Here is a 12,234-nt window from a genome sequence, read left to right as displayed (position 1 = left end):
TGGATGCTGCAGAATTGGTGTGCAGAGAAGAGGTGAACAAAGATGGAGTTCCACTCTTCTGAAGGATTTTGACATCACTTTCATTACTGGACTCTGCACAAATGTCTGCACTTCTACCATCAAGGTTGGTATTTACAATGCCAATTAACCCTGATTGAAGGATCCCACCAGCCATATGTGAGGCTTTAGTTTGAAACTCCTCAGTACATAGTTTGTCAAAGGCTGTGGATTTAAGACTTCTAGAGGATGCCTCCTCCTCAATATTGTTGATCTCACCATGCAAATTGTCCTGTGTATTGACAGCATAGTCATAAACAAATAAATATGATTTGGAGGCGGCAAGGACGTCAATCTGAGAAACAACGGCATCCAAAAGCTTGGACAGGTCTTCTGTATCTCCTCTTAGGCTAGAGATGCATTCCTCCATGGATTCCTCGGAGTGATACACAGTGAGGATCCGACTAATGACCTCCTTGGTACAGGTTTGAAGGTCTGCTTGGATTTCAAGAGAATCACTACTACAAGTCACCTGAGAATCTAAACTTTCACTAGGAGCCTGTTTGAGAGTCTCATTATGTATTGGTGTAACACCATCGATGACCTTTACAGAGTCTTGGCAGGGAGTGAGAAACCACCTCAGCATTTCTCGAAATCTATGATATATAATACGAGCAGCAGAAAGGGTGCTCCCTTTTGACATTTTGAATTTTTCAGAGTCATGTGCCTGCTTGGACTGAACAATAGTCTCCACATCTGTTACAAAAGTGTCCAGCAATTTAGATGCTTCCGAGTCTCCCAGTAAGCTGTTTGTAAAGGGGTTGACAGATCTCAGAGCTTCACTCACTGCCTTTCTAGCCTTTGTCTGGAAAGACACACTGGAGAGTTTCTTCATATTTATAACTGGAAGACTCTGGGTAGATTCACTGTTGGTGGTGCTGTCCTGCAGATCAAGTGGAAAAGTGAGATGGGAGAGACATTGTTCACTGTCTAACAACTCAGATGGTGAGGCGGAACAATAACTGGTGAAATCATTCAAGTCAGACATGATGCCATCCACAAATAGAATGGCCTCCAGAGACTCTTCAGAATCACACTCTCCAACAGAAGATGAGAACTTCTCCATCACCTCAGTCTTATACAAGACTAGAACCTGGCTGGCAATCGCTTTTGCGGTGTCAAGGAGAACTTGGTCTTGCAAATACTTTTTGAGAGCCAAGAGAGGTTTTGGGGTCTCACTTTGTCCTTTTTGTTCATTCATAGATGAGGAGGTTATTAAAAGTGGTTTACAAGAAATGGAGTCCGATGTGTCAGCCTCACCATTACTGGAATGACCAATGTCCAGGCACAAAGTTGGAACCATTGTGAAAGTATCTTTTGTGCTCTCCACAAATGTACTTGCGAGATCCCCTTTTTCTGGACAGGTAAGGAGCCTCTTCAGCGTATTTTTCATGTCGTAGTAACAACCAACAGTGTAAGACCAGATCTTACTTTGATGGTTTTCAAGAAGGATCTGCTCACTCTGTGCAGGGGAGCAGGATGCCCTGATAGACTGGGTAAGATTGTCCATGTCTGAAACAAAGGTACTTACCAACTCAGAAGCCTCAGGGTCAATCATAAGGTCTCTGATCTCACCTATCCTAGGAGTTGGACTAGATGATGTAGTGCCAGAACAACATGATGCACAACCCCTGAATCTTTTAACGATCTCCCGGATCGATTCAGTGGCCTTGGTCTGAAACTCCTCAGTGAGTAGTCTGTCCATACTTTGTGTTGACAGACGAAGACTAGATTTGGTACCTTTGATATTGAGGTTGCTCTCTCCTTGTTTTAGCATCTCCTCAGGACTTTTACAAGCTTCAAGCCTCTTCATATGGTCAGCAACAACACAAAGCAGTTCCCTCTTGTCGGGTTCATTTTCCTCCTTATTGCTGAAGTTCAAAACAGTGCCACTGAGGGCTGTCATGACCTGTCCTGTTAAATGTGTCATATCCACCTCAACACCATCCTCTCTGAGAACAACACTCTGCTCAACACTCTTCCCATTAATGTACATCTGAAGTATGTTGGAAATGCCAGACACCATCTCCTCAACCACCTTGGTGCTGGAGACACCACCTCTGGCAAAAATGACAGGGGACATTCGCCCAGAGATGGGAGTTTGGATGGCCACAGAGATGATGGTATTGACTTTCTTTGACACTTCTCCAACAATAACCCGGGATAGACTTTGAGTGTCTACCTGGCCCTCTCTTTGGATACAGAGGACATTGTTCAGCGACTCTTTGAAGGAATCCTGGACACCAGTGAGGAGACTGTCCTCAGTGATCCCAAAAAAGTCACTGAGTGGCTCAGATGAAATAGGCTCACCATCTCCCTGAGTATTTGGCAACAATGTCTGAGACCTTTGAGAATACAAAGCAAACAATACAGCATTCCATATTCAATAGTGGATACTGTAGTCACATTAATGCATAATTCAGTAATCAATTAAATTGGTCATTAAGAGTAAACTGTAACATAGATAACAAAACATATTTTCACAAAATGGGTTATGAATAGTTAGGTGAAACCGAATGACTGAACATACCCATTACGAGAGGAGCTTGATTTGGCCGTGCAAGACCTTGAGGATTTGCTGCTGCCTCTCTTGCGAACCTTCAGGTTTGTGCTAGAGGATCTCTCTGATTCTGTCAGAGACTTGCCGGATACTGGAGACACATGGCTGTATATCCGTACAAAACGGAAAATTGCAGGGATGATGACCTCCAGGATGGCCTCAGATACAAACCGCACAATCTCCAGGCACATCTCTGCAAGCAATGCCCTCATCACCTGTAGGATTCGAAACAGTGTAGGTAGATTACGCATAGCCGGGCTCTGAAACCAAGCTCCTCAAAGAGATACAAACAATCTCACATAAGTTCATGAGAATCATGAAAGTGGCATACATTGGAAAGCATGAAAAGAAGTAGGCTACTAAAAAGCTCTTTGTATATAACTGTTTGTGATAATGTGGATGATACTGTAGATAGATAAAAGGCTTGTATCTAATTTTCTTGAAACATCTATTTATATATCTATGAATAATTTTCAAGGTTAAGGGACTTACAGGGTCCATCCTGCCAATGCTTAACTGCCTCCATTGCCTTTCGGAGATAATTAGATGTTTTTAGCACCAAAAAGCACACCAACACACATACAATTTATAAAATCATTGCATTCAAATACTACAACAGAAGTTTAGACATACTCCTCAGTAAGTTTTTCCAGAAACCGGATGATAACCGGGTTGAAAGCATCCGGATTGATTGGCGGGAGGTCAAGAGCCCTGGTCTGACAGGCCCTGGAGACACACTCATTAGATTGTCCCTGGTGAGATGTCCCCTGAACTGTCATCCCAGAGAATTCCACAGATGTAGAGGGACCTGTGTGCAAAGCAGCATTCACCAAGGTAAAGAAGTCAGAAAACATGTAACCTTCAAAGGCAAGTATGTATTAGCCAATTTTGTGTACTTTGTGAAGATAAGTACCCAACAAAGGATTATGCACTCTGCTATTAGTCCTCTGCTCAATAGATGTCCATACTAAATCACATTTACATGCAAAAGGATTACATTCAGTGAAATTAGAGTTTAATTTATGACCTGCATCTGTATCAGTGATCTGCTCCACTTTGTTTCTCTTGGTCCTCTTGGTCTAAAAAGACAATGCAGTCAATGATATATACGTAGATACTGTATGAAGCCATTCCAATACAGCCCTTTGAGTAGAGCAAGGGTAAGAATGATTATAGGGCTGTCCCCGACGAAAAAAATTATTTATAGACCGAGAGACATCCTGTTCTAATGTTAAAATGTATTTTTCCATATCAGACACACCCTATGTGTTTGAATACAATCACCTACATAGGCACTGAGCTTGTCTGATGCTTTAAGCACACTGTTTTATTAAATAATTAAGACACACAAATGACTCAAAAAAGAGCCCGATGGTGACACTGTATTATTACAGCATAGCAAAGATTAAAAACAGCCGAATCTGTGAAATTGCTTAATTCAACATTTAGCCGGTGCAATGAGGCTTGGTGCTCACAGAATCAGTAGGCTATTAAACAAATACTCAAACAGGCAACAGAAGCTATATCTGTCTTATTTCTGTATACATGTATGCAGTACCAGTCAAAGGTTTGGACACACCTACTCATTCAATGCTTTTCTATATTTGTACTATTTTCTACATTGTAGAATAGTAGTGAAGACATCAAAACTATGAAATAACATATATGGAATTATGTAGGTACCAAAAAGTGTTAAACAAATCAAAATATATTTTATATTTGAGATTCTTCAAAGTAGCCATCCTTTGCCTTGATGGCAGCTTTGCACACTCTTGGCATTCTCTCAACCAGCTTCACCTGGAATGCTTTTCCAACAGTCTTGAAGGAGTTCCCACATATTCTGAGAACTTATTGGCTGCTTTTCCTTCACTCTGCGGCCCAATTCATCCCAAAACATCTCAATTGGGTTGAGGTTGGGTGATTGTGGATGTTAGGTCATCTGATGCAGCCCTCCATCACTCTCCTTCTTGGTCAAATAGCTCTTACACAGCCTGGAGATGTGTTGGGTAATTGTCCTGTTGAAAAACAAATGATAGTCCCACTAAACACAAACCTGATGGGATGGCGTATCACTACAGAATACTATGGTAGCCATGTTGGTTAAGTGTGCCTTGAATTCTAAATAAATCACAGAGAGTGTCACCAGCAAAGCACCCCCACACCTCCTCCGTGCTTCATGGTGGGAACCACACATGTGGAGATCATCTGAACACCTCCTCTCACAAAGACATTGTTGGAATTTGGACTCATCAGACCAAAGGACAGATTTCCACCCATCTAATGTCCATTGCTCGTGTTTCTTGGCCCAAGCAAATCTCTTCTTCTTATTGGTGTCCTTTAGTAGTGCTTTCTTCGCAGCAATTTGACCATGAAGGCCTAATTCACACAGTCTCCTCTGAACAATTGATGTTGAGATGTGTCTGTGACTTGAACTCTGTGAAGCATTTATTTGGGCTGCAATGTGAGGTGCAGTTAACTCTAATGAACTTATCCTCTGCAGCCAAGTTAACTCTGGGTCTTCCTTTCCTTTGGCGGCCCTCATGAGAGCCAGTTTCATCATAGGCGTCCCTCATGAGAGCCAGTTTCATCATAGCGCTTGATGGTTTTTGCGACTTGATGGTTTTTGCATTTGCACAATTTTTCGGATTGACTGACCTTCATGTCTTAAAGTAATGACGGACTGTTGTTTCTCTTTGCTTATTTGAGCTGTTCTTGCCATAATATGGACTTGGTCTTTTACCAAATAGGGCTATCTTCTGTATACCAACCCTACCTTGTCACAACACAACTGATTGGCTCAAATGCATTAAGAAGGAAAGAAATTCCTTTACTTAATTTTTAACAAGGCACACCTGTTAATTTATTAAATGCATTCCAGGTGACTACCTCATGAAGCTGGATGCCAAGAGTGTGCAAAGCTGTGATTAAGGCAAAGGGTGACTACTTTGAAGAATCTCAAATATAAAATAGATTTTGATTTGGTTAACACTTTTTTGATACCTACATGATTCCATATGTGCTATTTCATAGTTTTGATGTCTTCACTATTATTCTACAATGTAGAAAATAGTCAAAATAAAGAAAAACCCCTTTGACTGGTAATATATATATATATATATATATATATATATATGGATGATTTACAAAGCCAGGCACATTTAACAATTAGGCTATTAATTATAGACCTAATTTAGTTGGTTTTCCTCTCTCCTCAATTTTCTTAGACAATTAGGCTAAGGCAAGGTCTGTTTCCCCATCTCTACTGCTGCTGCCTCTGCAGCATTGTTCTCAATCCCAATATGCTGGTTAACTTTGCTATTATGCACATAGCAACATAGGAAAGGGTGGCAATTCTACGGAGCACTGAAGAGTATGTTTCAGAACCACGGACAGCGACCGTATCCAATGCAGGAGAAAGCGCATTTGCTATAAAATAATATTTGATTTATTAGTGTTGCACCATTATTTTAACATAATATAACCATATACAATTTCAGTATCACTTCTTAGCGGGATGGACTGTGCCATCCCTGTGGCCTCGGCAATGGATTAGTCAACTGAGACAGGCGCGAATCAGACAGGTGTCCAAGTGCACCTTGAAGAAAAAAAACTTTTGCGACTGCTCAACTTAAGAAATCCCAGTCAACCAACAGCCTATTGACCAAACTGTCGAACAAATGGGGTCAGCCCTCGATTTACTATTAGGAGATAAAAGGGTATTGCATGGGCAATTTACCTTCCTCAGAACAACATGCTGTAGGGGCAGGTTATAGATATGAAAGATATCTTGGCTCAATCTATTCCCTTACCTTGACTTTTTTTCTCTTCACGGCATCCGGCTCCATCTGAGGCAGGGGATCCTTCTTCACCTCATCCTCATCTTCATCATTCTGATTATCAACAAAATCTATCTCAGCTGCATCAGTATCAGTGCTCTGTTCAACTGTGGGCCTGTTGGCACTGGTGTTCCTCTTGGTCTAAAAAGACAATAGTCAATGACATACTGTATGTTGCCGTTGCTATACAGGCCTTTGAGAAGAGCTACAGTAAACAATTGGTGATTGAATATTAAGAGATGGAAGTCTGTTGTAAGGACAATTTACCTTCCAACCTCACAACATGTTATATGGCATATTGGACAGGTTTAAAGTGTGGACAGGTAAGACCCCAGATTTCCCTTTCTCTCCTCAGTCTATTCTCTCACCTTAACTTTTCTCCTTGTCACAGCCTTCAGCTCGATCTGAGGCAGGGGATCCTTCACTTCACTATCTTCTGGATAGTTTAAACCCAGGATATCATTCTTCATTTTCTGGACTTGACCTTCCAAACTTTGATGATCATGTGGATCATCCTCATTTAAACTCTGATTGGAAAAAATGAGACCATTCTTTAAATGCTTGTGGATATGGACAATATACCACAGCTAAGAGCTGTTCTTACACATGACACAACGCACAGTTATTATAAACTGGTTACCAACTTAATTAGAAAAGTACAAATAAATGTTTTGTCATACCCGTGGTATATGCTCTGATATACCACAGCTTTCAGCCAATCAGCATTCAGGGCTCAAAACACCCAGTTTATAATGGCCAATATTTAGTTTTTTAAAGAACAGGTTTTCGCTATAAATCCACATAGATCATATTGCCTGATATCAAGATTCGTAATTAATGCGTTATGGAGTCACCTATTATTATAATAATTTAGGTAGAATTATGATAAATAGCCTACTGCTGTTATCTTTGCAAGGATCATATTTCAAATCAAATCAATTTGATTTATATAGCCCTTCTTGTATCAGCTGATATCTCAAAGTGCTGTACAGAAACCCAGCCTAAAACCCCAAACAGCAAGCAATGCAGGTGTAGAAGCACGGTTTGATGTATAACAAGTCCCATAGGTTATTATAATGCATTTTTTTTTTACAATATTAAAAATGATAATATTAGCGGTACAATAATTAACATTAGCCCACACCGCCACCCAGCTGCCACTACTTGCGGCATCCCTATCGGCATGTCCTGCATAAAAAAAGACGGTGCAGCGGTTCCTGCACCACTGCATGGGGCTTCTCTGTTAGCAATTCATAGGCTTACCTTATTATCCTCCATGGTTAAAGTGTATGGCTGGAGCCTATGTTCCCATCATGTAAAACTTTACCAAGTGATTACCAGAGATAAACTACCGCATTTTATACGGTAACTCAGCCAACGTCATAATGTGAATGCACTTTTACGTAATAAAACAACTTCAGGGATGATCTGTCAATCAATGCAATCAGCGACGCAATACTGGATCCCCAATACCACTAAAAAGACCACTCGAAACAATCACTACTGGTGTATTATCTACGTTTCCGTTTTTTTGTACAATAATGTGATAAGACAACAAATAAATAATGCTACCAATGATGAGCAATACATAACATTGTAAATAAGAATGTGTTCTTAACTGACTTGCCTAGTTAAATAAGGATAAATAATTTTTTTAAATAACAAATCAAATGCAGTAATTTGAAAAAAACTCTTGAGGGCGACTACGAACCAGTTTTGAGTAAACGAGGACAGAAGCATGCCATGTGTTGTTGGGTTAGAGGCGAAGATTCATAGTTGAAATGAGAAAAGAGGGTGGCGCACGCAGAAATACGAGTGGTTCACCGTGGTGGCAGCAAAATAAACTTCAGAGAGCCAGTTATTACAAATGACATGAGCTAAACCTGAATTAACTGTGTCACAAGTATGGCATGGATGCAAACTGTAGCCCTGGCTAGCTACTGTGGCTAGCACGTTAGCTAACGTGTTACTGTATAGCTAGCTACAACATAAGTATTCTAATCTTGAGAGAAACGTACCGTTGGCTATTGTTGTCTGTGGTCCTGTAGCTCAGTTGGTACAGCATGGCGCTTGCAACGCAAGAATTATGAATTCGATTCCCGGGAGCACCCATACGTAAAATGTGTATGTGCATGGCCATTGCTTCGTCCCACAACGAGCTACTGTTGATACAGACGACTCGTTGCAGAAGCTTCCGTACGGAGTCTTCGGTCCTTGATCAACCAACTCAAATGGAAATAACGTTTCCACTTAACAGCGGCATATTCCGTATCTCTAGGAACAATACTTTGCGGGAAAGCGCAAGCATGATCGTAGCTAAATCGCTTTGGGTAAAAGTTATTACTAAATGGTTTATACACAGAACCAGTGCAGTGGTGGAAACAGTACCCAAATGTCATACATGACTGAGTCATTTTCTATTAAGGTAAATTTACTTTTAACTCAAGTTAAAGTCACCCAGTAAAATAGAGTAATAGTCTAAAAGTATTTGGATTTAAATATACTTAACTATCAAAAATGTAATTGGATAAAATATACTTATAAACCTATAAATCATTTACATTTCCTTATATTAATAAGCTAACCAGACGGCACCATGTTTTTTTTTCTTTCATTTATGGATAGCCAGGGGCTCCAACACTGACATAATTTTCAAATTAAGCCGATATATATAAAAATGTTAGATTACAACATTGTGCAAGTTTTGTCCATTGTGCCAATGAAGCTGTTCTTATGCTACACCCTCGGGAGTGTGGTGTCAGGAAAATAACCTCAAGCTCAACAAAACAAAGGAGATGATCGTGGACTTCAGGAAACAGCAGAGGGAGCACCCCTCCTATCCACATCAACAGGACAGTAGTGGAGAAGTGGAAAGTTAAGTTCCTCAGCGTACACATCACGGACAAATTGAAATCCAATCAAATGTATTTATATAGCCCTTCGTACATCAGCTGATATCTCAAAGTGCTGTACAGAAACCCAGCCTAAAACCCGAAACAGCAAGCAATGCAGGTGTTGAAGCACATTGGCTAGGAAAAACTCCCTAGAAAGGCCAAAACCTAGGAAGAAACCTAGAGAGGAACCAGGCTATAAGGGGTGGCCAGTCCTCTTCTGGCTGTGCCGGGCAGAGATTATAACAGAACATGGCCAAGATGTTCAAATGTTCATCACCACCATGACCATGGTCAAATAATAGGTCTGGGACAGGTAGCACGTCCGGTGAACAGGTCAGGATTCCATAGCCGCAGGCAGAACAGATGAAACTGGAGCAGCAGCACGGCCAGGTGGACTGAGGACAGCAAGGAGTCATCATGCCAGGTAGTCCTGAGGCATGGTCCTAGGGCGCAGGTCCTCAGAGAGAGAGAAAAAGAGAGATTTAGAGAGAGCATACTTAAATTCACACAGGACTGAAAAACAGCTTCTATGTCAAGGCCATCAGACTGTTAACCAGCCATCACTAACATTGAGTGGCTGCCGCCAACATACTGACTCAATCTCTAGCCACTTTAATAATTAAAAATTGGATCTAATAAATGCATCACTAGTCACTTTAAACAATGCCACTTTATATAATGTTTACATACCCTACATTACTCATCTCATATGTATATACTGTACTCTATACCATCTACAGCATCTTGCCTATGCCGTTTGTGTAACGGCAGATCTCCTCTTCGTCTGAAGAGGAGTAAGGATCGGACCAAGATGCAGCATGGTAAGTGTTCATGATGATATTTGAATAAAGACAAATGAACACTCGAACAAAAACAATCAACGATAACGTGAAATCTACACACAAAAAAAAAACCAGTACCGTGTGGCGACAAACAACCACAAACCAACAGTGAAACCCAGGCTACCTAAATATGATTCTCAATCAGAGACAACTAACGACAGCTGCCTCTGATTGAGAACCATACTAGGCCGAAACAGAAACCAAACATAGAAAAACAAACATAGACTGCCCACCCCAACTCACTCCCTGACCATACTAAATAAAGACAAAACAAAGGAAATAAAGGTCAGAACGTGAAAGTTTGGCCATCGCTCATCCATATATTTATATGTATATATTCTTATTCATTCCTTTACACTTGTGTGTGTGTAAGGTAGTTGTTGTGAAATTGTTAGATTACTTGTTAGATATTGCTACACTCGCATTAACATCTGCTAACCATGTGTATGTGATTTGATTTGATTGAATGTTTTCCCCATAAAACCTACCACTGCTTTAATTTCTAATTTGATCAGTATTGGTTTATGCTTTGTTAAAATTTGTGTTTAAGCAATAAACAAATTAAAAAAGAAAAAATCTGGTTGAGACTCTGGCGGCTCAGGACAGACGGGAGACTCTGGCAGCACTGGAGAGGACGAAGGCTCTAGCAACGCTGGACAGGCGGGAACACCTGTAGGCCGAAGACGGAGAGACAGCCTGGTGCGGGGGGCTGCCACCGGAGGGCTGGTGCGTGAAGGTGGCACTGGGTAGACCAGACCATGCAGGCGCACAGGAGCTCTTGAGCACCGAGCCTGCCCAACCTGGTTGAATGCTCCCCGTAGCCAGGCCAGTGCGGTGAAGTGGAATAGCCCGCACTGGGCTGTGCTGGCGAACCGGGGACACCGTGCGTAAGACTGTTGCCATGTACGCCAGCCCGAGGAGACGCACTGGAGACCAGATTCGTACCTGGCTCAATGCCCACTCTAGCCCGGCCGATACGAGGAGCTGGAATGTACCGCACCGGGCTATGCACATAAGCAATAAACAAATACAAAAATAAAAACTCTGGTTGTAAACTGACTGCAGTAGCTATGTTTTTGGTATCGCTCAAGTCATACTGCATGTCATTCCTAAACTGTCTGGATTTTACATTCATTTTGGACCTCCACAAAACTGACACACTAAATCAATAAACTGTTGTTGTACATATTCAAGTAGCGATTCATAACATACAAATACAATCAGTACATGGCTTTCCATTAATTTCTTAAACTCATTGGAAATTAAATGGAATTCAACTATGCTATAATCCCACTGAAACATGAATAAGCCTCATTCAGATGATTTTATATGGTCCTTTACACACCAGCTACGTGGGGAAATTGGATCCTGGCCAAAGCCACAAGTTCATTCAAAAAGTGTGAGACATCTAGGATGAGTTTTTTACTATATTAATGTCAACTGCCATATGTTGATGTACATGTCCAACTGGTTTCCTCCTATTTTCAGACTACTGATGCCAGACTAGTGTTTTATCATGTGGCCACAGATACTCCCCTATTCTGTCAGTGGTTCCAGATCTACAACAGACAACTAACTGTGTGCGCTTAGCATACAGTATTGAGCAATAGAGAAGAAAATTGAACACAAGACCAAAAATATACACCATTTTATTTTTTAAGTGTCTTGTCCCAAACAAAGTACAATACAATTGAAATGAAAGCTAAAGGGAATATGCAGTAGGGTCAAGATAAGTTTGACAGGGACTAGGGAAGCATAGGCCATAATGTCTTTAGGAGCTAGTCTTTTTCATTTTTTCCAACCAGGATTTTATTTTTTTTACCTTTATTTAACTAGGCAAGTCAGTTATGAACAAATTCTTATATATTTTTTTATAGACTCTAGTGTGCCTGGTTTGGCCAAAGATTATTACACATTGTGGCCCTCCAGGAAAAATACCAAACTCTCTGAATGTATATGCAGTGGTACATGTCAGTGCCATGAGTTACACTGAGTGTATAAAACATTAAGAACACCTGCTCTTTCCATGACATATGCTGACCAGG

At 40.9% G+C, this 12,234-nt stretch overlaps 1 protein-coding gene and 1 long non-coding RNA gene across 2 annotated transcripts; one reads left to right on the top strand and one right to left on the bottom strand.

The window, feature by feature from the left end:
* Positions 1–2,495: 2,495 nt before the first annotated feature.
* On the bottom strand, positions 2,496–6,588 carry LOC118936380 (uncharacterized). The gene is made up of 5 exons (XM_090234687.1): positions 6,427–6,588; positions 3,645–3,696; positions 3,251–3,425; positions 3,110–3,146; positions 2,496–2,832 (listed from the first exon to the last, which is right to left on the bottom strand). The coding sequence occupies exons 1-5, from the start codon at positions 6,460–6,462 to the stop codon at positions 2,560–2,562; spliced, it is 573 nt and encodes a 190-aa protein (XP_090090813.1). The 5' UTR covers positions 6,463–6,588; the 3' UTR covers positions 2,496–2,559.
* Positions 6,589–8,239: 1,651 nt separating this feature from the next.
* LOC149985571 (uncharacterized) lies at positions 8,240–11,248 on the top strand. The gene is made up of 2 exons (XR_016496039.1): positions 8,240–10,168; positions 10,740–11,248. It is a non-coding gene; the product is annotated as an uncharacterized LOC149985571 (long non-coding RNA).
* The last annotated feature ends 986 nt before the right edge of the window (positions 11,249–12,234 follow it).

Source organism: Oncorhynchus mykiss, chromosome 1, assembly GCF_057628025.1.
Source record: "Oncorhynchus mykiss isolate SJ-2025 chromosome 1, ASM5762802v1, whole genome shotgun sequence".
Taxonomy (NCBI): domain Eukaryota; kingdom Metazoa; phylum Chordata; class Actinopteri; order Salmoniformes; family Salmonidae; genus Oncorhynchus; species Oncorhynchus mykiss.
The sequence above is the reverse complement of the archived record's forward strand: the minus strand, read 5'-3'. Positions and strand labels throughout refer to the sequence as shown.